The 27,369-nt window shown below is 45.1% G+C and overlaps 1 protein-coding gene across 1 annotated transcript; it reads left to right on the top strand.

Annotated features, from left to right (window-relative positions):
- Nucleotides 1-20,831: 20,831 nt before the first annotated feature.
- On the top strand, nt 20,832-21,845 carry XCR1 (X-C motif chemokine receptor 1; the record flags this gene model as incomplete). The annotated part of the gene is made up of 1 exon (XM_082664436.1): nt 20,832-21,845. Exon 1 carries the CDS (start codon nt 20,844-20,846, stop codon nt 21,843-21,845), a length of 1,002 nt encoding a protein of 333 aa, XP_082520562.1. The 5' UTR covers nt 20,832-20,843.
- Nucleotides 21,846-27,369: the final 5,524 nt, after the last annotated feature.

Below are 27,369 nucleotides of genomic sequence, written 5' to 3'. Positions count from 1 at the left end.
CCCAGTCAAGCCTTCGGATGACTGCAGCTCCAGTGGACATCTTGACCTCATCCCATGAAAGACCATGAGCCAAAACCACCCAGGTGAGTTGTTCTCAAATATCCGACCCACAGACACTGTGTGAGATAATAAATACTTACTGTTTAAGCCACTAGGTTTTGAAGGAATTTTTAAAAGAGTGATAGATAATTAATACACCCATTATACAAGTGAGAACTTGAACCTCAGACACATACAGTGCCTAGCCCAAAATTGCACAGCTAGAGTTGTAGCAGAACTGGGAAGAGAGCCCTCATCTTGTGACTGCTGATCCGCACCACACGGGTTCTCTTACAGTCCCATGATTCATCAGTTCTCTAATTTGGGTTCAGAAGAGGCAGAGATGAGGTTGCAGGCATGATGCAGCAACTATCCAGGCACCCGTGGCCACACTCAGGGCCTAGACTCACAGGGGTCCTTGACCAGGAATCCAGGGTAGGGAGAGGGGCTGAGACCCTTTGCTCCCACTCGTGTGTGGCTCTCATGAGGAAGAGACACAAGCCAGAAACAGAGACTTCTTCCCACCTGGGCAGACCCACACCTGTGCAGGCTCACACACATGTTCGGGCCTCAACCCAAACTCAAAACAAACTACAGCTGACCCATAATGCTGTAGTTCTGCGGGGGTGTGGTGGGGAAGATTTGTGGTGTTAGGGCTTGCACTTAAGATCCCTGCCTGCGACGCAGGGTCTGGCCTTGCCTCCCAGCTTCCCCGCCTCTGATTCATGTGTCCACTTTAGAGAAGTCACCCCACTGAGGGGTGCTTTCAGTTTCCATGTGACTCACCAGCCATGTGATCACTGGTCCCCACTCTGCAAGGAGGGCCTGTGGGCAACGTGAGCTGTCTGTAGTAACAGAGGGTGATGGACACAGGGTCAGCAGGTGATCAGTCTAGCTGGCTCTATTTGCTCATCCTTCCAGCTGGGTTGGACTTATTCCAGCAAGAGCTACGATGGCCCCCTGGGTGGGACTGGAATTGGACAAGTCTAGAGGATAGTTGAAGACAAAAGGGTGAGAAGGGCTCTGTAGTCACTGCTTGTCTCCACGGTCTCTATCCAGGCTGTCAGCGCCAGGGAGGAAGCAGCCAGATAGAGCCCTAAAGCAGGGCTGGGCTTCCTAGCAGAGATCAGAAAAATGCTTACGGGGTTGGCAGAGGATGCAAGAGGGAGTGGCCCCTGGGCTGTGCAGGAGACCTGTGGAAGCAAACAGCGAGAGACCTGAGGTGGTGACATTTCTTGATAAAGGACCTTAAAGGCCCACAGGACATAGTCTTGTGCCTGTGTCCTCTTGTGGCATTCAAGGACCTCCATAATAGGAGAAATTTTTTAAAAAGGGTATAGGACACCTGCATTCTAATCTAAACTCAAGATGCCATCACTTGGATCACCTTGGAAAAGTTGTTGGCCCTTGTGGGCCTCAGTTTCTTCATGAGTGGTCAAGTGAATGGTTTTCTAACTGGGTGCCTTGCAGACCAAGGGTTCTGCAGACCACCCTTAGAGTTTGCCATTAGGAGGGAGCCTCTAAACTTATACTGTCCAATAGAAATATGAAGTAAGCCACATGTGCAATTTTAAATTGTTTAGTAAACATATTTTTAAAAATCTAAAAAGAAATAGGTAAAGTTAATTTCAAGAGTGTCTTTAATCTATCCAGAATATCATTTCAACATGTAATCACTTTATTCCATTTATTAATAAGATATTTTACATTCTCTCTTTTGTACTAAATCTTCAATATCTAGTGTGTAATTTGTACTTAAGCACATCTCAGTTGGGACCTGCCACATTTCCAGTGCTCAATAGCTGGAGTTGTGTACCTGACCTGTGAAGAGGGAGGAGGAATCAGGCCTTAAGAGAAGACTTCCCCCTGGTGGAGAAAATAGGAAAATACATGCAAGACCAAAAGATTGGAATGAGCAAAATGTCTTTGGATTGTGAACTATCACATCCATTTCCTTGATTCAGTAATCATGTATAATATCAGTATTATATGTGTAGTGAGGGTGTTTGGAGGGAGCACATACAAATCAGAGAAGCAGGTCAAGGCCAGACTCCTGAGGAGTTTGGGAGTGAGAATTGATGGCAGAGTCTTTTGCTTCTGGGAAGAAAGTGAGTGTAGACTATACTTTCAAGGAATTTTACTGTGAAAGGGAGGGACCTATAAGGGATGGAGCATAGACTTGAAGGTGTTTTAGATGGGGAAAAAGTATTTGAACAAAATACAGGCTGCAGAACGATTGTCATGATCAGACCAAAGGAACCAGAGGCATTCAAGAGTCAGACCTGCAGAGCTGGTTAAGAATACAGACCTTGGAGCCAGCTTCACTGCTTCCTGACTGTGTGACTTCGGGCAAATTACTTCTCTCCTTGTGCCTCTGTTCTCGCATCAATACAATAGTACCTGCCTCTTGTGTATGCGCTGTGTTGAGTTGTGTTTGTTATGAGGATTGATTCTTTTTTTCAAAATAACATATTCAAATGCTAATAATAGACATAAGAAAGTAGCTATATTGTATTAGCTATGATGATTAGAGGGATTCCTTTAGTGGGGCAGCATTTTCTGTGAGTGCTGAAACAGCAGTCTGCGTTTTCCCCAGTGAGTCGAAGTTCACATGCTATTATTACATGGCAAGTCTGAGAATTCTCTCCTCGGAAGTGACAATATTGTTTCAACAGGGGGCAATGGCCAACAACATATTTCTCTAGCATCTTCAAACTGAAACTGCCAAGGCCAGCTTCCTGACCTAGTGGGGACATTCTGGAACATGGAGGTCCAGCCCCTTGTTTTACCTCCTTCCCAGGGAAATATGGAACTTACCAGGATTCACAGTTCTATTTTTTTAACTTTGATGCTGATGAATTCAATGATCTCCTACTTTTTTTTTTTTCAAAATAATGGCTACCATCTGTTGAGCCACTACTAAGTGGCAATCAGTGACCAACATCCCGTCTGATCCATTCAATTCTGCAAGGTGAGATTGGTTTACGTAAATGACATTATGCCATAAATATCATTCAGAATACTTTTTTATTCAATATGATGTTTCTGTTTTTGTTAATTAATTTATTTTTGCTGTGTTGCGTCTTCGTTTCTGTGCGAGGGCTTTCTCCAGTTGTGGCAAGTGGGGGCCACTCTTCATCGCGGTACGCGGGCCTCTCACCGTCTCGGCCCCTCCCGTTGCGGAGCACAGGCTCCAGACACGCAGGCTCATTAGTTGTGGCTCACGGGCCCAGTCGCTCCGCGGCATGCAGGATCCTCCCAGACCAGGGCTTGAACCCGTGTCCCCTGCATTAGCAGGCAGACTCCCAACCACTGCGCCACCAGGGAAGCCCCAATATGATGTTTTTGAGCTACAACTGTGCAGCTGTAGTAAATGTATTTCTGATTACTGCTTTGTCTTACTGTGTGTGAATGTTCTGGCATTTATGTATCCATTTCCTAGTGACAGACACTTAGACTGTCCCCGATCTTTGCCGTCAAAAACAATGTTGGAGTGAGCATCTTTCCATCTGTCTCCTTATGGCCTTATGCAGAGCTTCTCTGGATGAGGAGCCCAAGAGTGGAACTGCTAGATCAGAGGTATTTTCAGCCTTACCTTCTTCCAGGTTGTCCCTCAAATGCTACGCCAGTCCATACTCCCACCAGCCTTGCCTCCAGGGTTCTCACTTTCCTCATTCTCATCAGCCCTTGGTATTATGACTTTCTAATTTTTACCAAATACATGGGCAAAAAATGATGTCTGGCAGCTTTAATTTGCATATGCTATTGAAATCTCCTCATATTCCTAGAACCATTCCAGACTTGAATTCAAAGGGCTGTGCAAAGGGCAGTTTCCATCCAAGAACAGGTAAACATTTCTGACAGATGTGTAGCTTTTCACCAGGTGACTTCGTGTATCTATTGCTCCCACCAGGCCTGGGAAGTACTCACAGCAGATGAGACTCAGAGGGCTTAATGACTGACCCATGGGTCGTCCAGCCAGTTATTACTAGAACTAGGATGAGAATCAAGGTGTCCTGACCCCTCACCACAGCTCTTCCTACTCGACTGTGTTGTACCCGGAGCCCATCAGTAAGAGATGGCCTTTCCACCAAAGCGCAGGGTTCAGATGTTTGTGAGAGAGCTGGGTATTTTGTTTGTTTTTGTTTTGTATATTTAATCAGCTTCATTGAAGTGTCATTCACATACAAGAAAATGCACCCATGTTAAATGGGTGTTTCCACGAGTATACACCAGTGTAACCACAACCAATCAAGATATGAAACATTCCTGATACCCCCAAAAGTTCCCTTGTAACCCGCCTTTCCAGGTAATCACCCACCTTCCCAGATAATCACCCACCTTCCCAGATAATCACCCACCCTGGCAACTACTTATTTTCTTTCTGTTGGTGTAAATTAGATTTGTCTTCCGCAGATTTTCCAAAGTTTTGTTCAGAATATGTACTCTTTGGTGTTACTCAGCATAACATTTGTGAGGTTCATCTATTTTGTTGCACGAATTAGTAGTGTGTTCCTTTTTATTGCTGACTAGCATTTCATTGTATGACTATATCACAATTTACTGGTCCCTTCGCTAGTTGGTTGACAGTTGGTTGTTTCCAGTTTGGGGGTATAATGAATAAAGCTGCTAAGAACCTTTAAATCCAAGTCTTTATGTGGAGAACAGGGCCAGGAGCAGGTGGAGGCAATCTAAGATGCAAAATTTAAGGAGGACTCACTCTAAGGTTCAGGAAGTGCTAACTCTGCACTTCCATGGACCCGAGAGTGAGTGCCTCCTTAAATATCACACCCTTGGCTCCTTGCCTGCCTTACCCCGTCCTGGATCTGGTGAACATATATTTTTGTTGTAGAGGAGAGTGTTAACTGTAAACTAAGAGCTCAAGAAGAGAGCCAGAGTCTGAGTTTCTCAAAGTGTGACCTGAAGACCCCTCTTGGAGCCTAATCAACTGCTGAGCTCGTTAGATGTGCTGACCCCCGCCCCACCCCCTTACCTACTGTATCAGAATTTGCATGTTTAATACAACATTAGTGATACTTACCTACACTAAATTTGTAAAACCACTGCCATGGGCAGTGGGTAATTGGTGAAGCTTTTTGAGCTAAAAATAGCAAGATTATAGCTTTTTTGTTTAACTTTGAAATAATTATAGATTAGCAAGAAATAATAAAAATAGTATAGAGAAATCCCACCTGATTCACTCATTTTCCTCCAGTGGTTACATCTTCCATAACTATAGTACAGTATCAAAAACGGGAGTTAGACACTGGTACAATGTGTGTGTACAGTTCTGTTCCATTTTATCACATATGTAGATTCCTGTAACCACCACCCCAATCAAGATACAGAACGATTCTGTCATCACAAAGATGTCCCTCCTGCTACCCTTTTATAGTCACACCTGCCCCCACCATTCCTAACCCCTGGCAACCACTGATCTGCTTTCTATCTCTATGATTTTGTCATTTCAAGAATGTTATGTAAGTGGAATTGCTCAGCATGTGACCTTTTGAGATTGCATTTTTTAAACTAATCATGAAACCCCTGAGATCTCTGCAGATCATTGCATATACCAAAAGCTTGCTCCTTTTTATTACTAAGTAGTATCCCATGGTATGGAATTTAGCCATTCACCCATTATGGGACATTTTGGTTGTTTCCAGTTTGGGGCTATAAAGAATTAATCTTCTGTAAACGATCGTGTATTGGTTTTTGTGAGAACATAAGTTTTCATTTCCCCAGGGTAGATGCCCAAGAGTGTGACTGCTGGATCATATGGTGTGTGTTCAGTTTTTTAAGAGACTGTCCTACTCTTTTCCAGAGTGGCTGTGCCATTTCACGTTTCCTACAGCACTGTATGAGAGATCATTTCTCTACATCCTTGCCAGATTTTGGCATGGCCCCTGGTTTTTATTTTAGCTTTTCTAATAGGTATGTGGTAATATCTCATCATAGTCTTAATTTGTATTTCCCTCATGGCTAATGATGTTGAATATCTTTTCATGTGCCTATTTACAATCTGTATATTCTCTTCAGTGAAATGTCTCTCCAAGTTCTTTACCCATTTTTAACTGAATTGTTTGGCTTTTTTACTGCTGACTTTTGAGGATTCTGTATATATTCTAGACATGGGTACTTTGTCTGATATGCAGTTTGCAAATGCTATCTCTCAGTCTGTAGCTTATCTTAACAGGATCATTTGCAGAGCAAAGCTTTTTCATTTTGATGAAGTCTAATATATCTCTCTTTTGTTTATGCCTTTGGTGTTATGTCTAAGAACTTGTCACTAAGCTTTAGGTCCCCAATATTTTCTCCTATGTTTTCTTCTAAAAGTTTTTATAATTTTATATGTACATTTATATCCGTGATGCATTTTGAGTTAATTTTTATATAAAATCCAAAATTTAAGTTGAGGTTCTTTTTATTTACTTATTTATTTTCTGGCCTATGAATATCCAATTGCTCCAGCACCATTTGTTGAAAAGTCAGCTATCCTTCCTCCAGTGAATTGCTTTTGCACCTTTGTCAGAAATCAGATGGCCTTACTGGTGTGGGGCTATTTCTGGGCTTTCCATTCCCTTCCATTAATCTTGGTGTCCACCCCTCTGCCCATACTACGGTCTTAATTACTATAGCTGCGTAATAAGTCCTGAAATAGAACAGAGGGATTACTCCCATTCCTTTCTTCTTTTTCAAAATGTTTTATTTATTCTAAATCCTTTGCTTTTTATATAAATTTTAGAATAAGTCTGTCTCTGCCTACAAAAAATCTTGGAGGATTTTGCTAAAAATTTCATTATAACCATATATCATTTGAGGGAGAATTGACATTTTTACTATGATGAATCTTCCAACCCATGAATATCTCTCCATTTATTTAGATCTTTTTTATTTCATCAGCATTTCATAATTTTCAGTGTACATGTTTTGTACATTTTGATGATTTATGCGCAGGTATTTCTTTTTGGAGAGAGAGATTGTAAATAATATTGTACTTTAAATTTTGCTTTCTGTGTGTTTATTGCTAATATATAGAAATACAATTGATTTTTATATGTTGATCTTATATCTTGCAACTTTGCTAAACTCACTTATTATCCTAGGAATTGTTTCAGTTTTGTTTTGTTTTTGGATATTTGGCATTTTCTGGGTAGACCATTATGCTATCTGCAAACAGGGACAGTTTTATTTGTCCCTTTCCAACCTGTACGCCTTTTATTTCCTTTTGCTTACTGTGCTGCCCGAGGCTTCCAGTACTATATTGAACAAGAGTGGTTAATATAGACACCCTTGCCTTGCTCCCAATCTTATGCGAAAACATTGTCTTTCAACATTAGTATTTTGTCAGCTGGTGTGTTTTTTTGTTTTTTGCGGTACGTGGGCCTCTCACTGTTGTGGCCTCTCCCGTTGCGGAGCACAGGCTCCGGACGCGCAGGCTCAGCGGCCATGGCTCACGGGCCCAGCCGCTCCACGGCATGTGAGATCTTCCTGGACCGGGGCACAAACGCGTGTCCCCTGCATCGGCAGGCAGACTCTCAACCACTACGCCACCAGGGAAGCCCAACTGGTGGTTTTTAATAAGTATTTTTTATCAAATTGAGAAAGTCCCCCCAATCCTTAGTTTTTTCTGAGAGTTTTATCATAAAGAGTTGCTGAATTTTTTTTTAATAAATTTATTTATTTATTTATTTTTGACCGCATGTGGGCTTTCTCTAGTTGCGGCGAGCGGGGGCTACTCTTCATTGCGGTGCGCGGGCTTCCCATTGCAGTGGCTTCTCTTGTTGTGGAGCACGGGCTCTAGGCACGTGGGCTTCGGTAGTTGTGGCACGTGGGCTTCGGTAGTTGTGGCACACGGGCTCGGTAGTTGTGGCACACGGGCTCAGTAGTTGTGGCTTATGGGCTCTAGAGTGCAGGCTCAGTAGTTGTGGCGCACGGACTTAGTTGCTCCACAGCACGTGGGATCTTCCCAGATCAGGGATTGAACCTGTGTCCCCTGCATTGGCAGGCAGCTTCTTAACCACTGCCCCACCAGCGAAGTCCCAATAGTTGTTGAATTTTGTCAAATGATTTTTCTGTATCAGTTGATATGATCATGTGGTTTTTCTTCTTTAGCCTTTTAATACAGTGGATTTCACTGATTAAGTATTGAACCAGCCTTGCATCTCTGGAATAAACCCCATATTCTATTTGCTAATATTTATTAAAGAGTTTTTTCATTTGTATTTGTGAAGGATATTCGTCTGTAGTTATTATATGTACTTTTTGGTACCATCTTTATCTGGTTTTGGTACCAGGGTAATACTGGTCTCACAAAGTGAGGTGTGAAGTATTCTCTCTTCTTCTATTTTCTGGAAAGGGTTATGTAGAATGGGTGTTAATTTTCCTTTAAACATTTAAAAGAATCATCCAGTCAAATTATCTGGGCCTGGAAATTTCTTTCTCAGGAGTTTTAAATTATGACTTCAGTTTCCTTGAAGGGCTTATTGGGTGAGCCCTTTCATATTGGGTGAGTTTATTTATTTAGTTATTTCATATTGGGTGAGTTTATTTATTTAGTTATTTCATATTGGGTGAGTTGTGGTAACCTGTGTTTTTTGAGGAATTAGTCTACTTCATCTAAGTTATATAGATGTTCATACTATTTGATTATTATCTTTTTAAAAAATATTTTTATTTATTTATTTGGCTGCGCCAGGTCTAGTTGTGGCATGCAGGATCTTTTAGTTGCAGCATGTGGGATCTTTTAGTTGCGACATGCGGGATCTAGTTCCCTGACCAGAGATTGAGCCTGGGCCCCCTGCATTGGGAGTGCGGGGTCTTAACCACTGGACCACCAGGGAAGTCCTTGGTTATTATCTTTGATGTCTGCAGAATCTGTAGCAATAACCACTGTTTCCTTCCTGATATTAGTAATTTGTGTCTTTCTCTTTTCTCGTTAGTCTTTCTAGAGGATATCACTTTTATTGATCTTTTCAAAGAACAAACTTTTTTTGTTTCATTTCTCTTGGGTTTATGTTTGCAATTTTATCAATTCTTCTCTTTATTTTTTCTTTCCTTCTACTTACTTTGAGTTTATTTTGCTTCTTTTTCTATGTTCTTAAGATAGGTGCTTAGATTATTTATGTGGGACATTTTCTCTTTTCTAATGTAAGCATTTAGTGCTAAAAATTTCCCTCTCAGTGCTGCTTTAACTGTGTCCCACAAAGTTTGATGTTGTATTTTCACTTTTATGCCATTCAATGTGTTTTTTTTAATTCCCCTTGAGTCTTGTTTGATCCTTGGATTATTGAAAACTGTGCTATTTATTTTCCAGTAACTCACTTGTTGAAGATTTTCGGGTACAGTAAGTTGGTTTACTGTTTTTATTATATTCTTTTCAGCTGTTGATTTCATAGTGAGTGTGGGTTAGAAGGAGACCCATCTTTATCATTGAAGGAGTCCAGAATTTTGCCAGCCAACTTGTGTTGACATGGAAATCTGTACATACACACACAGGAACACACAACCACACACATGCATGTACACACACACCCCCATGGCATACTTATACCCACACCTAACCAGCAGAGCTCAAATTCTCATTTGCAAAAAACAAGGCTAATGGCAGAGACCATGGTAAGCAAAAAACAGGAAAAGGAAGCTGATTAGGAAGGGAAAAAAAAGTACCAAATCAGCATTGCATCTCTAAAAGAATTAGGCCAAACCAGAAACCTCCAGCAGAAATACCAGTGACATTTAAGGGTCTGAGTTGACTGTAGACAAGCTGAATTTCTTGTATGTTGGCAACCCCTGCCTTCTAAGTCAGCTTCTTCCCCACTTCCCACCATCACTGCCCCTATCACAACAAGGTCAGTCCAACTAATTCTGCTTCAGAAAACTGAAAGGAAAAAAGACACTACACTGACTACAATAGAATAGAAATTCCAGGAACTAAAGATGTATCAAGAAGAAAGCAAGCTATATCCTGCAAACCAATTCACTGTCTGACAGATGATAATACCCTCCTCAAATGACATGTGCTGAAAACCGTAGACATATTGTATTTATGTTTATATGCAATATATGTAAACATATGTTTATGAAGTCGTTCCCCATCCATCTGATAACTATTTCTGTTTTCCCCCTTTTTTGGTTTCACTTCTTACATTTCAGTCTATCTAGAACTTCATATGGTTGTAACTTTATAATACATTGACATATCTGGCAGTGTCTAGTGTCCCTTAGCAGCTAAGCCATGAAACTGAATCTCTGGGCTCTTAGCTCCAAACGTGCAGTGACACAACTTCACCTCCGTGTATAAGCTAAGGGCACCCAATCCGTTTAGACCATCGTTTCTCAACCTCGGTATTATTGCCATTTTGGTAATTTTCTCTCATGGGAGTTTGTCCTGTTTGTCAGCATCCCTGGCCTCTACCTGCTAGATGTCAGTACCTCCTTCAAGCTGTGAGAACCAGAAATGCCCCCCAGACATCACAAAATTGCCCCCAATGAAAGCTGCTTGTTTAGACATATGCCTCCTTCCTTCCTGATTTGGATGCTTTACAAAGCCGTGATACTTGGTGCCATAGCAGCCATCTTGTAGTCGTGAGGAGTGATGCTACAGAGGCGCTGAGGCTAGTACAAGAGGTAGAAGGGGCCGTGGTTCTTGATGACATCGCCAAGTTGCTGCACCAACCCTAGCATTACCTTCCTGTGGAAAATTAACAGCTTCGACCACTTAAGCCTCTTCAGTCCTGTGCTTTGTCACTTACAGCCAAGAGCATCCTAGTGAATCCACAGATCACCTTATTCCTCTGCTTAAAACCCTTTACTAGTTCTCCATTCAGGATGAATTTCAGACTCCTGAGCTTAGCACCCAAGGGCCTTTGCCTCCCTCTCCTGCTCATCTCCCAGCACCCCTCTCGGCACACATCTCATCTCGAGCCTAAGTTGAGTCCTTTGACCCAGCCTCAAGACCTCCTATCTCCTGATGTTTACATTTGCTGATCCCCGAATGGCACATCCTTCCTCCTCTTCTCTCCCTGTTCAGTCCTACTCACCTTTCAAGACTTGGCCCATGTCCTCTCCTTCAGGAACTTTTCCCTGAATCTCCATGTGGTGATTTTGAAACATGGACTCCAAATTATTTGACACTCCTCCACTTGAGAGTGACTTGGGCAGGGATTTGGACCTCTGTGACTTTTCATACTCTGGACACTGAAGCAGGGTGCTAACTGACTAATCCAGGGGACCGTTATTCAGTGACACACGAGGCAGTCTTCGTGATAAGGACGTGCAGTGCGTGAGATGAGCTAGTCAGACCTGAAGGCACTGGGCAACCCAACTCAACCCAGCCAGCTGATGCTGCTCATCTTTCCAGCCTCAAACCCTAGCGGTCTGCTTCTTCCACCACACGTCTCTCTCACTTCGAGTCATTGGGAGGCTCAGAATGTGCCCTACTGCATAAATGTTCCCCCACACCTGGCATTCAGCCCCCTTTCCCTGCATAACTCCTACTCATCCTTCAGATCTCCCTTTGACATCACCTCCTCTAGGAAGCCTTCCTTGCCTCTCCAAGGCTGGTATGCCCAGAGCCTGTCCCTCACATCACACTTAACACACTGTATCCTAACCACCCATTTCCACATCTGTGAGCCTGTGAGCATCTTAAGGGCAGGGAATGATTTATTCCTTTTTGAACCACCAGCACCTAGAATAATGCCAGAGCTTGCTATAAAAATAAATGTTCATGGCATGGTTGTGCCAGTGGTATGGCTGAACGTGTTTTGCTCTTGTCCTCCATTCAACAAACATTTATTGAGATCTGACCCTGTACTGAAGGTACAGCTTCCTGCATTGCATCTACTGCCATCGTCCGGTTATTGAGCGCTCACTGGGCGTTGTCCTAAGTACCTAACTCATTCACTTTGTCTAATCCTCATAACAAGTCCGTGAGGTTGATGCTGTAATTATCTGCAATTCACGTGGGGAAACTGAGGTGCCAAAATTCCATGGGCACTGAATCCTGGAGTCCACGTTTGCACCCCTGCAGCCTAACTCTGGAGCCCGTGGTATTAATCTCTACACTGTCTGGCTTCCTTCGGAACCCCCCGGACACTTGTCACAAATGCAGAGGCCCAAGCCTCACCTGAAGAGCTTGTCTCTATAGGTCTGGGCAGGGCCTGGGAATCTGTATTTCCCACGAGCCCCACATAGTGCAGAAATGATGGCTGTGCCAAGGGCATCCAGGAGCGTCCGAGGCTCTGTGAGGTCTGGCCCTGATGCACCTGTCTCACTGCCTCACGAACACATCCTGTACTTGCTCTTCTCCAAACTCTTGCTGCCTCTGCCAGGAACGCTGTCATGACGCCCACCCACCCACCCAAGTGTGCTTGAGGAGCACCGGTGGGAGTGAGAAGAGGGAGACCTTGCTGCTCAGGATGGGCTGGCAAAGCCCCAGGGACATCCGCACGCGGCCCCTTCCGGAGGCCCTGGAGAAGGTCAAGAGGCCTCAAGCCTCTCAGGCGTCTCTTTAGCCTGCGGTGCTGCCAGAAACGTCCAAAAGGCTCCATTCAGAACCCTGCACACCTTCAGAGCACACCCCCAGGGATTAGTCCTCTAGCTGCAACCCGTGTGGCCCTCGGAAGCTCCTCACAGACAAGTCCTGGTGATGCCAGCAGTGTTTGCTCTGCCTGGGACGGGACCAGCGGGGAGCGGGGCAGCAGTGGAAGCCGGGGCAGCCCTGGCCAGCGCCTGATTTCCCCAACCAGGCCTGTGCGTGGTCGGGTGGGCAGAGCAGGTCTCCAAGGAAAGGGCCTCTCCCCGGGAGTCGGTGATTTCACCGTCACAAAAGGTTGAAGGGGGCCATGTGACGATTTGGCAGTTGACCCAGAACCACTCAGCTCCCTTTGCTGCCTACAGAGCAGCCAGGCCTGCCCTTGGGGGATTTCCCAGCCATGTTCACATGGAAGCTCCCTTGAGTGGGCACCTCTGTTAAAGCCACATCAAAGGTGACTTGCTGGAGAGTCAACAAGACTCTGGGTGATGACAGTCGTCAAGGGGCACGTAGAACGTGGGATGGGTAAAGGTGGGATAGAAAATCAGCATAGGGATTTCCCCCTAACCAATACTATAAGTTCTGACTATTGTTGTGTAATTAAGCACTCTCAAATATAGAGGTCTAAAATAAGAGCCATTTTATTATATCTCATAAACTGTGACTCAGAAGCCTGAGCAGCACTCAGCTGGGTAATCCTTTTTCGTGTGGCGTCAGTGACGGTCCCTCGATGCCACTGAGCTAGGAGATGGAGGGCTGCTCCAAGGCAGCTTCCCTCCCAGGTCTAGCCCCGACGGAGAAGGCTGGAGAGCTGGGCTCAGCCAGAACTGTCAGCCGCTCCACATGTGGCCTCACCAGCACGGTGGCCTCATGGAGTTGGACTTCATAAACGGTGGTTCAAGGCTATCAATGAGAATGTTAGGGACCCAGCTGAAGTCCCAGAATCTCACTTTCACCACGTTCTATCAGTCAAGTACGTTACCAAGAGCAGCAACATTCAAGGAGAATGGAGTTAGACTTTGCCTCTCAGTGGAAGGAGCAGTAAAACATTTGCAGCCATATGTAATCTCCCATACTACAGACGAGCTGGGAAACACTTGCTAGGGTCCTTGTGAGGAGTTTTACTCCACATGTTTGTCAAGCTCCTAGTGTGTTCCAGGCTCTGTCCCGGGCACTGGAGAGAGAGAGCAATGAACAAGACAGAGACATGGTGCCTGCCCTCTGGAATACAGCCTAACAGTTACACAGTGCCTGGCGTGTGGGAAGTGCCAGTAAATGTTGGCTGCTGGTATTTTAATTGTTAAATGAATCATTATTGGATAAAAATGATAAGCATAATAAGCATTAGCAGAGAATTGCTTTGCAGAATGACAAGGTGTAAAAGAACACAGGCAACAGGAGGGTGAAGTTTAAGCCAAGGAGGAGGGGTAATGAACTAGCGGGGGAGGGAGGAAGCAGCGTGTGTGGCCACCGAGTGCAGTGGGCAAGGGAAGCATGCATCAAATGAGCTGGATGGGGACGGACCGCTTAAGTCTCTGAACTGGATGCCTTACTTCCGTCCCTCCAGGTCTGCCTTCCACTTTCCTCACCCGCCTCTGCTTCTGAGGCTCCCCTGTATGGGCTGCATCAACAGTCTCCCCTGCCTCCCTGCTGGTGCCAGTAGAAGGCACCAGCAGGAGCTTGGGTGGAGGGGGGTGGGAGGAGAAAGAGGTTGGCGTATTTATTCTTCTGGCTCTCTTTCTGTTGGGCAAGTGGTGGAAGTGAATACTTCCTCTGCCAAAATCCACATCCAGTGTCCAGCAACCTTCTTGTAGGGCCCGTCTCGCCAGGTCCTTCGGTGGCTCTTCCTCCTGTGCATTTAGCCCTGGGCTCAGTGGCAGCTGCCCACTCTTGCTGGCCCAGGGGTACTTCACCATCGCTGCTCGCATTCCCTACACCCTGCCCACACCTTTGTAAAAGTCCTTTCCCTGCATTGTCCTCAGTCACCCTCTTGAGAGGGCCACCTGTCCCTTTCTGGAATCCTGAATGATACCACTACACCAGCAAGGATAGGAATTTGGGACTTTATCTTTGGAGCAATTCTAAGAAAATGCTAACCTTCTATCCAGTGGTGTGCTGGTAAATCTTAACAACCAGCTCTCCAGAGGGAAAAGCCCTGATTTGCAGTGATTGCCAGATTCCAAGGTGTCAATACTTCCACCATGGTTGATTTCATGCTACTAATGCAACAGCAACCAACTTGTAAAATTCCTAAAAATGAAACGCACACAAGCTGGTATGAGCCAGCTCCAGCATACCTCTGCCCAGATCAAACACTAGCTCTAGTCTCTCCCACTAGGGCCACTCCAGCCAGGGGCTAGATGTTCCCACAGAGAGGTGGATGGGCCTTCTGGATGCTGTCAGCCTCCTCCCTCCTGTGCCCTGGGAATGTACTTCCCAGTGAAGCCAGGATGCTGTCTCCAAGGGCTCCCAAAGCTGCAAGACCTTTCATTTGCCCATGCCTGTGCCTGTTCTCATGTGCATGGGGCTGAGGCTCAAACAGAACCATCCATCCTGCTGGACTTGGTCCAATTAGATCATGAGACCCTGGGGATCTCGAGTCAGTGGTTCCCCTATTAACAGCAATTAATTCCCGCCAAGAGCCCCACTCTGATGCTGATGCCAAAGACCTCTGATGCTGGTCTCTGCCCTGGATCCCACTTGCCCACAGATGGGCCCAGACCCTGAATGTGATAACCAGGCCCCTATCCACATTGTGCTTTACCCAGAACTGAACTTCCCCTTCTGTATGTCGAGTCTGTATGAGGCTGGAACTCAATTCCGTCTTTGTCCAGCCTGACCAGTGTTTTAGAACTTTCTGTTTAAGGCGAGAGCATGAACTTTTTTCACAATGAAACCAAATGTGAGGAAATGTGAAAATGTTAGTTTCAAATTGTGCCTTCATATTTAGGGAACAAACATTTGTTAAACACTTGCTATATGAGTCCTTGCAGTAATTATCTCCCTCAGCAAGGAACAATTACACACACACACAATTGGATAATAAATCTGTAGAGAAAATTCCTGACTCCAAATAACAATATTTTAATCAAAACAACATGATGCTACAAGTATCCTTTCAGAATGAACAAAATTTTTCAAGTTAGTAACGCCTGATTTTTGACCAGGTATACACTATTTTGGAAATGTAAATAAATACAACCATTTTAGAGGTTCTAAATGGTAAGTATTTTGGCAGTACTTACCAAATGTAAAATGCACATTCCCTATGACCCAGAAAGGCACCACTGCTAGAAATCCATCCTACAGTAGTTCAACACCAGTACATTAAAGGTGTATGTATTAGATATACCTTTAATCCCTGCAGCATTGTGATAATTTTAAAAATTGAAAGCAAACTGGATGTCCATTGACAGGAAAATAGGTAAATCCTGATACCATAATGCAGTGGAACACTTTCCAGCTGTTATAAAGAAGAAGACTTGGAAAGGCTTTCATGCCATTTTGTTTAACGGAAAAAGGATAAATCAGTGTACATGAGACGATCCCATTTTTGCAGTGAAGATCAACAGAATTGGAGCCTTCATACATTACTGGTGGGAAAATAAAATGGCACAGCTCTGTGGAAAATGATTTGGAAGTTCCTCAGAAAGCTAAACATGGGGTTACCAAACAATCCAGCAATTCCACTCCTTGGTAAATACCCAAGAGCATGGAAAATATATATCCATACAGAAATTTACAAGTGAATGTTCAGAGCAGCATTATTCATCATAGCCAAAAAGTAGAAACAACCCAAACGTCATTCAATTGATGACTGGTTGAAATGTGGCTTATCCATGCAGTGGAATATTATTCAGCCATAAAAAGGAATGGAGTACTGATACATGCTACAACATGGGTGAACCCTCAAAATATTATGCTAAGTGAAAGTAGCCAGACACAAAAGGTCACATACGATTCCACTTACATGAAATGTCCAGAATAGGCAAAACCATAGAGACAGAAAGTAGATTAGTGGTTGCCAAGAGATGGAGCGAGGTAGGGAGTAGGATCTTCTGCTGACAAACAAGCATGAATTTCTTTTGGGGTGATGGAAATGTTCTGAACTGGATGGTAATGGTGGTGTACAACATTGTGAATATGCCCCAAACTACTGAATTATACAATTTAAAATGCTAAAATTTTTATTACATGAATTATTTCAATTTAAAATAATAATAAAGCATTACTGGTACATTAATCAAGTATAATTTTTGATAAGATTAAAATACCACTTTAAAAAAATACATTATCTTTTATGATCCCTTCCAACTCCAAAATTACCTGCATCTATCCTTGGTGGAACCCAGGGGCTTAGATGACCCCTAAGCTGTGGACCCCACCTTCCTGTGGAGACAGGCTGGGTGACCAGCTCTTTTCCAAGTGACGAGTGACGTAGCCAGGTTCTACATGAGGTCTTGGGTGGAGTGGGGGGTTGGGAGCAGATCAAGCCAGGACGCCTAGTGGTGGGAAGAGGGGGGTTAGGAAGACTCCCTGTCTCTCCCTCTGTCTCCCTCTGAGACTCTGCACATTAGCCTTCCCCCACCTTCCTCTAGCCTACTGGGCAGGGTGGGTGTTTCGGTTTCTTTGCGCAAAATATGAAACAAAGAAGCACCATTTCTGCCTCAAGAAGCGTGTAAAGAGGTGCAGATATAGGTGAGTTCCTTTACAAACATTTCAAACGTATGTTTTCCTCTACTTCTAATAGCCTACAGCAGGAGTTCTTAAACTCCCGGGTAGGTATCAGAACCACCTGGAGAGCAGGTAAATAATGCAGATTCCTGAGCCCTCCCTCCAGAGGCTCTGATTCCCTGGATCTGAGGATTCCCAAAAACCTGTATTGCTAAAAAGCAGGTCTGTGGACCGTGCTTTGAGTACAACTATCATATAATGCTTTGCTTTTCCTTGTGCTAAAGAAAGTGGAGGTGTTTGGTTATAAGTCTCTATGTAAGGCATTGTTATTATTAGTGTTTGGGTAATTGAGAGCTGTATTTCTCAATCCAAATTATAATGTGGACCAGAAAGCTAAAGTTACACTGCTAGAATTGAAGTGGGCTTCAGAGATGGGGTGGGAGAGCAATGACAGGCAAAGGGAACCAAACCCCTAGGATGTAACTCGGAGAGCTTTGGGGTTTGGCACCATTCTTCTTTCTGTGCCCAAGGCCTACCAGGCCCTGACTGGCAGCTCCTCTGAAATTTTGAGTGAATGAATCAATAACCAACAAAACACTGGAATGTTTTTTTGTAGGTACCTGATATCCCTTTTATTTCTAGTTTGCTGAGTGTTTATATCATGAATGAGTGTTGAGTTTTGTCAAATGCTCTTCTGCATTTATCAAAAAGGATCATACAGTTTTTGTCTTAATATGGTCACTTAAATTGATTGATTTTCAAATATTAAACCAACTTCATCTTTCTGAGATAAACACTTGGTCATGACGTATTAACCTTTTAAAATATATTGCTGGATTTGATTTGCTAATGTTTGGTTAAGGACTTTTATGTCTGTCTTCATGAGGGATATTGGTCTATAGTTTTCTGTTGTTGTAATATTTTTCTCTGCTTTGGTATCAGGGCTATGCTGGCCTCATAAAACAATTTGGGAATTATTCCATCCTGTATTTCAGATAGTTTGCCTAAGATCAGTGTTCTTTCTTTCTTAAATGTTTGACAGAAGGCACTAGAAAAATCATCTGGGACAGTTTTTTAGAGTTAACTAAATTACTATAATAAAGGTAGGACTATGTCATATCATTTCATGTCAGTTCTGGTAGGTTGAATTTTTAAGGAAATCTGTCCATTTCGTTTGTTGTTGAATTTGTTATAACTGATCATAATATTTCTCTGTTATTCTTTTAAAGTCTGTAAGATCTGTAGCAATAAGCACTCTTTCATACCTGGTATTGACAGTTCGTGTTCTCTCTCTTTTTGTTCTCAGTCTAGCTAGAGTTTTAGTACCTTTAAAAAAATTTTTTTCAGACAACCAGCTTTGGCTTTGTACGATATGAAGGGTGCTTACAAACCCCCTGTTCCAAAATATCTCCAGGAAATCCCAGATATTTGTATCATTTCTGATTTCATTCTAAACTGTAAGCTTCTTGTAGGTAGAGTCTATTATGTTCACACTATATAATCCAGCATCGATCATAGCACCTGACATATGTCATTGGTCATTAAGGGCTGTTGTATTGAGTCAGATAAGCTCTTCTTTAAAATGTAAGTACCCAATTTCTAAATGTCAAAAAAGTAAGACCATAAGACATAGTCAGAAACAGAATGGGTTGACCAGACTAAGTAAAGTGCTCTTAAAAATCCATAAGAAAAACAGTGTTATCCTAAGTAGAAAAATGAATAAAATCCATAAACACTAAAAATAAGAAACAGAAGTGGACGGGAAACATGCAAAAGCATACGTATCCCTCTCTAGATATCAAAAGAATACAAAACAAAACCACCATATTAATATTTTCAACTATCTTCACTTTTGTGTTTAGAGACACAAGTTGATTTATCTACCTAAAATAGGATACATTTTGAGACTGCACCCTCACCGCTATTTTTCCTCCTGTCCCAAACCAGGAAGTGGGAAATTATTTCTCCAGTTCTCCTCCTCAGAATACAAGGTCATAAAGCCTGGGTTCCAGTCTTGGCCCTCCTTGCTGCTTCCTGGCTTTAGAACATTGAGAAGGTCATTTTACCAGTCTGAACCTGTCTCCTCTTCTATAAAATGGAAATGGTCACGTCTTAAGAGAGAGCGTTGCAGGATTAAGGGAGCAGTTGAGTATAATGTGTTAGCACAGTGCCTGACACATAGTGGATGATGAGAGTTCTCTTATCTGTTTCAGGCAGCTGCTTCATCCAAGTCTCCCATCCTTCTCTGAGGCCCTGCAGCTTCATTTGCCCCTCTCTCAGTGAAACTTCCAGCCTTCAATCACTTCTCTTTTGTCTCCTTGGCCTTCTAGTCTCACTATTTCTTTTTTTTTTTAATTTATTTATATTTTATTTTTGGCTGCATTGTGTCTTCGCTGCTGCATGCAGGCTTTCTCTAGTTGTGGCGTGCAGGGGCTACTCTTCGTTGCGGTGCGCGGGCTTCTCGTTGCGGTGGCTTCTCTTGTTGTGGAGCACAGACTCTAGGCATGTGGGCTTCAGTAGTTGCGGCACGTGGGCTCACTAGTTATGGCTCACAGGCTCTAGAGCACAGGCTCAGTAGTGTGGCGCGTGGGCTTAGTTGTTCTGCGGCCTGTGGGATCTTCCTGGGAAGGCGGATTCTTAACCCCTGCACCACCAGGGAAGTCCTAGTCTCACTACTTCTAAAATCTCACTAGCACAGAGGATTAAATCAATTTGACCATATGTTTTCTTAGCTACTCCCCTCCTATTGGACACTTAGGATTTGCACTTGCTTGTAAGATACTCTGTAGATCAGACTCCCAGATGCTGAAGCTTCCTGCTCTGAGAGTTAATCCTCTGTGTTAGTGGGGATTTGATCTCCCAGATTCTCAACATTCACTGAAGTCTTGAGGTGATTTCATAATTGGATTTACGTGAGAGAGATGTTTGCTCCTTTTGTGTCCTCTCCTTTCGGACCAGTTCCTGGAGACAGCAAGTTTCCTGAAACAATCCTGCCATCAGGGTTTGTACACTTTACGGGAGGAAAAAGGAAGGAGCAGAGGAAGAAAGAAAGGAAGGGAGGGACAGAGGGAGAGGAGAAGGAAAGGCAGGTGGGCATAGTAAATTCTTAGTAGATATTTGTTGAATAAATGAAGGACTGACCCTGGGATCATTAGTGCTGTTTTGTAGATGAGGACCCGAGGTTCAGAAAGGTTAAAAAGCTTGCCCAGGAATGTGATATTGGGCCCCACCTTTGATCTCAGGTCTTTGAATCCAGTTCCACTGTCTTTCTCCTACACCTACTGGGACACTGGTCTAGCTTAGCGTTACTCAAATGACAGTCTTCAAGAAGGGAAGGGGCTTATGACATATTGTAAGTTAATGTGTCACTTCCTTCAAGAAAGTCTTGCTAAGAAAAAATGCTAACCAGACTAAACAGCATGCTCAGTGACTTCACATTTTGGCAAAAGTTCCTAATTTCCTTATAAATAGTTCGCTGCCCAGTAGCTGGAACATGGACTACGCTTTTTTGTATCATGGGTCCTATTGCTCTCTAGCCTAACCACATGGCTTTGAACTCCATGTCTGTATCACTTCAGATGCTCTCAGCGTCTGGATGGAGCCCTCAGACATCCCGGAGACCACCACCCCTTTTGAGTATGATCCTCAGAGCTTTCTGTGTGAGAAGAAGACCTTTGTCTTTGCCACCTTCAGCACCACCATCCTGTACTGCCTGGTGTTCTTCCTCAGCATGGTGGGCAACAGCCTGGTGTTGTGGGTCCTGGTGAAGTATGAGAGCCTGGAGTCCCTCACCAACGTCTTCATCCTCAACTTGTGTCTCTCAGACCTGGCGTTCTCCTGCTTGTTGCCCGTGTGGATCTTGGGGTACCACTGGGGCTGGTTGTTGGGAGACTTCTTTTGCAAGCTCCTCAACATGATCTTCTCCATCAGCCTCTACAGCAGCATCTCCTTCCTGACCATCATGACCATCCATCGCTACCTGTCCGTGGTGAGTCCCATCTCATCCCTGCGTGTCCACACCCTCCAGCGCCGCGTGCTGGTGACCATAGCTGTGTGGGCAGCCAGCATCCTGTCCTCCATCCCCGATGCCATCTTCCACAAGGTGTTCCCTTCGGGCTGTGATTATTCAGAACTCGAGTGGTTCCTAGCCTCAGTCTACCAGCACAACATCATCTTCCTTCTCTCCTTGGGGATTATCCTGTTCTGCTACGTGGAGATTCTCAGGACCCTGTTCCGCTCGCGGTCCAAACGGCGCCACCGGACAGTTAGGCTCATCTTCACCATTGTGGCGGCATACTTCCTCAGCTGGGCTCCCTACAACCTGATCCTGTTTCTGCAGACACTGTTGAAACTTGGCGTCATTCGGAGCTGCGAGGTCAGCCAGCAGCTGGATTATGCCCTGCTCATCTGCCGCAACGTTGCCTTCTCCCACTGCTGCTTCAACCCGGTGCTCTACGTCTTTGTCGGGGTCAAGTTCCGCAGACACCTCAAAAGTCTGCTCCGGCACTTCTTGCTCTGCCGGCAACAGGCACCTGGCCTTCCCCTGTCACCTCACCCCCCAGGTGCCTTCACCTATGAGGGCATCTCCTTTTATTGAGAGGGAGTTTGGTGGAGCAGGTGGCGGTAGACAGAGGAGCCGGAGGAGGTGGAGCTGAAGGAGAAGCAGGGCAGGAAGGAGCATAGAAGGCACAGCTCTGGGACACGCTACCACTGCAGCGACGGGGGTGAAAGAAGTACATTACGTCAAGGGGTCCTATATGCCCCCTCTTCTGTGGAAAATTTCCCCATCTGGAAATTTTATATTGCCATCCAGAAAAACGTTTCTTAGATTTTGAGAAAATCTTTTAGCATTTATTCTTTCATTCAGACATGGATTTCTTATCCTTGCTTAGTTCAGAAGGCTCTAAAATAGGAAAGCATGCCCTGAAAGGAGCATCCCTCAAGACTTTATGAGGGTCTGAAATTCAGCTGTGCAGATGTAGGCTGCTGGCAAGACGGTCTCTCCCCTCCCTGACGGTAGGGCTGTCCCAGCTGATTTTGGAGGGGGTTGGCTCCGGATGGGGCTCTCTGCAGAACAAAAGTAATCACATCCTCAAATAAGCACAGTCAGAAGGAAATCTGGACTCTAAAAACCCGCAGCTGGACTCGAGACGTGTTCTGTATCATAGTTCCAGTTGCTAGCACGTGAACCGGCACTGGCATATTTAGTCTATAATCTTAAGAATGAGTGCGATAAGTGCCATCTTCTGCCGGCATTTATTTGGAGGATGTAAAAATGAATGAGATGCAGACGCTACCCTCCAGGTGCCAACAGTCCAGCTCTGAAGCCCAGATAACCAAACACCCACCTTGATGAAGGCATCCAGCGTTGAAGATTCCTCCAGCATCGCCTCCTTTCCAGCTGGGTATTGAGCTGACATTTCCGATTCATCATGTTCCACCTAAAATGTTCTCCCCCTCCTGGGTGATGGTCCCAGCTTCCCCCTAAAACCAAGTTATCTTTGAGCCCTGCATTTCCTTCCCCTCCACTCCTACTCCCACCACCAAGTCCTGTTGATGTTACCTTCCCAGTGTCTCTCACATGCCTGTGGCTTCGTCCCCAAACCGCCTCACTTCCGCTGCACCTTCCTGCTGCTCATCTCTTTCCCCACCAAGCGTCCTCTGCATTGACATCAGGGTGCTTCAAAACCCTCAGTGGCTCCACGTTACATGGCAAATAAAGCCCAAACACCGTAGGCTTTATTTGCATGTAAATAAAGGCCCCTACGATCTGGTGCCAACTAACATTTCCATTCTTTCTAATTTTCTTCCAACCTAAGCCCCCACCCCCCAAGCAGCCTGGGATCCAGCCACAAAAGGCCACGGGTCCTCTCCCAGATACCCTTTTCCCAGTCTCCTCTGGGCCTTTGTCATGCTGGGCCTTCTACTCCCTAACCTACGAGCCCCAGCTGAAATGCCAGCTCCTTCAGGAAGGTGTCCACAACCTGTAAATCAGAAGAGCACTCTCTGGGTTGCCACAGCACTCCGCTTGTTCTCTCTAAAATAGTATTTGGCGCTCTCCAGCATGTCGTAGTTACACCCATGGGTGTCCTATCTCCCTGCCCCATCACACTGCAGGCTGCCGGAGGGCAGGAACCTGGTCTTGCACCCTGCCGAGCGGTGGACCCTGGTGTTCTATCACTGTGTACTGAGTGGGAGAAAAGAATGATAGCTGTGATTACTCTTACGATTTGTGCTCTTTGTGAGAGCCATGCTCATGTGACATGTTCTGCCTTGTCTGCCCAGGCTGCTGCTTTATAAATCTTAACCTTTCTTCGCTAGTCTCCACTCTCACAGCATGTTGCTTATCTCTCTCTGTGGCATTGGGTAAACTTGCCCTTGCTTTTTAGTTAGTGGTACACATGCCTGTCTCTTACACTGTCCCAGAGCTTCACATCCGAGGACATAGATAAAAACCACCCTCTGAGCTTCCCCATACCCCACAGACCTGGTCTCAATCTGTGAACCTGATTCAGCTCTGGAGAGGGGCCTTTGGAAAAGCTCCCCATGTGATCCTGACATGCATCCCAGTTACGAACATTTGGCTGCAACTCCTTGAAAATGGGAATTCCAGAGTCTTCCACAGTCCCTTGAGCAGGACTTTGCACTCAGCAGGCACTCAATACATGCTTGTTGAATAAAGTAGCTACTAATAGAGCCCTCACCTGGAGCCTAGAGAGCTTGTAAAGCATTTTCCCCTTCCCTTCCTGCTGCAATTGATCAATGATCTATTTGCCCCTGGGCAGCCAGCCTTGAAGGAGTTTGAGCCGACTGGGGAAGAGTGAGGGTCTAGTTTTAAGAATTAGGCCTGTAGCACCTGTTGGAGAGGGCTGGGTAGTGCACCCTTGAAGGGATAAAACTCCCGTGGACTTATAGCCAGTTGGTGGGGCCATCACTCACCACAGAAGAAAGGAACAGCAAAAGGAAAGACAGTTATGGGGTCAGAGCTAAGCCTATGAGCTTCTGGTCAGGCTAATCATTCTGCACTCCTTCAAATTGATATTATTACAATTTTATTCAACTTTTGTTCAGAGGGCGGGCTGAGCCCAGGGATCAGGAGAGCTGAGGACTCCACTGACACACCCACTTCGCCAAACCAAAGCAGGTTTTGAGCCCACTCTTCTTAGAAGGCAGGTTTGGGGAGCTTGTATCCCTACAGAGCATGCATGCCCTCGCTCCACCGTCTTCTCGCCCCATCCCATTCCTTTACATCCCAAGATACTTACCTAAGTATTCTTTTCAACACATATAGCTGTATCCCTGGGAGCACTTCATCAGTACAATCACATTTGTCTCTTTGCATTTCTAGTGATGTTTTGGCATCCCTAGTAGACTAGCTCCTGGGGTAATCTTTTTAATCCAGAGTCTTCTCCTAATCTAGCTCCTTGGGAATCCAAGGGAAGAGGCACAGAGAAGGAGAGGGATGAATGGGAAGATGGAGGGGCATCCGTCCTACCAGAAAGGGAACCTGGGCAGGACTGCTGAAGGAAGCAACCCACAAGCTGCACCCCAGTGACCACACCCCACATTTGTTGACCACACTCTTCATGGACCACAACCTCCTGCTTTCCCCTCCCCCTACCCACTGAAACCACTGCTCAACCTCAACTGGACCATTGTGGGCCTATGCCTCCTACTCCAGTCAAAAAATGGTGCCCTGGACCCGGTGCTGCAGACCTCCTACCACTCCTGGAGCATAAAAAAATCCACAGCAGCTCTGAGGGAAGATCCTCTTCACAGCATTTCCACCTCCACACTCTCGGACAAAATCAGCAAGAGAGAAACCTTGCTGATCTCTAAATAGGAACATGCCTGCAAGCCTGGGGCAGCCCCAGACCTCAGATGACCCAAGCCAGAGTGGAAGTTCCTTGAGGGCACAAACCCCATGTTGCATGTCTAGAACCTCCCTCAGTGCCCAGCAATGTTTGTGGTTGGTTGAGTAAGTGGATAGGAGACCATCTTTTTGACTCTTTTCTACTTCTGTTTCTTCTTCTCACACTTGCTTATGTCTTCCGGTCAACACCAGGCACCGCCCCAATGGGCTTCCCATGAGCTCTTCTCTTGGGCCCACCAGCCCGGACAGTGCCTGGTTTGTTGAACTCGCGGCTTTCATTTATGAAACCTGCCTGTGACGGGACAAATATGAATTATTCTTAAAATCATCTCATAAAAACAGAAAGCATCACTGTATCATATATGCAAATAAAAGATTAGCATGTACTGACTTACCTCAGACTGGTTATGTTCCCTTCATTTCTACCCAAGATCATTATTTAGGATTCTCAAAATTTCTCTGCTTATGAAGGATCTGGGTTAAGATCTTGGGTGAAAGGAGTGATACAGAAGGAGGACTGGAGATAAAGTGTCAAACAAGCCCTGTGTAGGTCAGGATGGTAGGAGATTGGCTCCATTCAGGCCTTAGGTGAAATTGTCCAGGAGGCCAAGTCTGTCTTGAGAGCTCCTAGCTTCAGCTTTCTGTCCCTATCTCTCCCGTGGTCTGGCACCTATGTTTTCTGCCTTCAAGTCCAAGGTTTTTTCTGTCTCGTGACCTATGGTGCCTGAACAAGTACCTTCCAAAGATCAACCCTCCAGCCAGAAGGAATGATACCACTTCCTGCTGGGAATTTCAGGCATCCTGAAAACTTGGTAGGATGTATTTGGCAGGTTTGCAGGGGATTTTGGTAAGGGAAAGAAAGTTATCCTAAATCCTCACCAAGTTATTCCAAGTACAGAGCTCCCCTCTCCACCTTGGGGTCAGCCCAGATTTTAGGTGTAGGGTTGTTGCAATCCCCCCACATCCCACACCCCTATCCCCTCCACAAAAGAGTGTGGCTAGAAGGACCAAAGGATGACAAAGGTGGCCTGCCTGGCTCCTTGACTTTATCATTTCAGAAAATCAGCCTTGGGAACTTCCCTGGTGGCACAGTGGTTAAGACTCCACGCTCCCAGAGCAGCGGGACCGGCTTCGATCCCTGGCCAGGGAAGTGGATCCCACATGCATGCCGCAACTAAGAGTTTGCATGCTGCAACTAAGGAGCCCTTGAGCCGCAACTAAGGAGCCCACCTGCCACAACTAGGATCTGGCACAACCAGATAAATAAATTAATTAAAAAAAAACGTACTAAAAGAAAAAAGAAAATCAGCTTTGAGCATCACCCACAGTTAGAGAGAAGACATGGGCAACAGATGGCACGTGGAATTGGATGGTTGCGGGGAGTAGAGACGAGGGTGGGGGTGAGGGAGGGATATGTAGACCTCCAGCAGGTCCCTGGCCACTTTTGTAGAGGGCCTGTTCCGGGCCCTGTGCAAAGGCTATGGGAGGGCCACGTTGAGGGGAGTGAGACCACAAAGCCCCACTCTCAAGTTGACCAGCCTCTGGTCATTCCTGTGTGGGGAAAGATTTCCATAGGATTACTTTTGTCCCAGGGAATATTGGCCCTTTTTCCAGGTGACCTGGATGAACCCTCTTGACTGAGAGAGAACGACCTGGCTTGATTGTCCACACAACTGGGAACGGACACCTTAAATGTGTCATTAAAATTATTCCAAGGCACTTTGCAGTGAACTGTGGGAGTCTGGGGAAGGAAGTACCCACCTGTGTCTGTTCCCTTGGCAGGGGGACTCAGTTTTAGGGGGACTGCATTTCAGGATGAATGATTTCCCTTTGCCATCTCCTTCCCCCTCTTCCCTTTTCCTTTCATTGTTTCCATCCCAACAGGAAGGATGGAAATCACTTCTCCCCAGTTCCCACAAATTGACTATTCCATTCATCTAACTCACTGCCTTCTCTACAACTGACTCAGAAAAGATGGCTAATGAGATGCCATAGCCTAAATCTATTTCCTTTCCTGAATTATTCTACCAGATAACTCCCCTTTTTGTGCATTTGTAATGTTTGGGCCATGGCTCCTGACTGGACACCAACAGCTAAGTCCTGTGAGGTAGAAGGGTGTTTTGGAGCCCAGTCATAGGCTGAAGTACTCCAGGTACTGTTCCTCTCCTCTCTTGTGACCATTCATTACTAATGAGTGCATTTTGTTCTATTGAGTGCAGCCTCAGAGTGCTTCACAACGTATAAATAG

This window comes from Grampus griseus (assembly GCF_964374135.1).
Source record: "Grampus griseus genome assembly, chromosome: 10".
In the NCBI taxonomy this organism is placed as follows: domain Eukaryota; kingdom Metazoa; phylum Chordata; class Mammalia; order Artiodactyla; family Delphinidae; genus Grampus; species Grampus griseus.
Note: the sequence above shows the minus strand (reverse complement) of the source record. Positions and strands in the feature narration are given on the sequence as shown.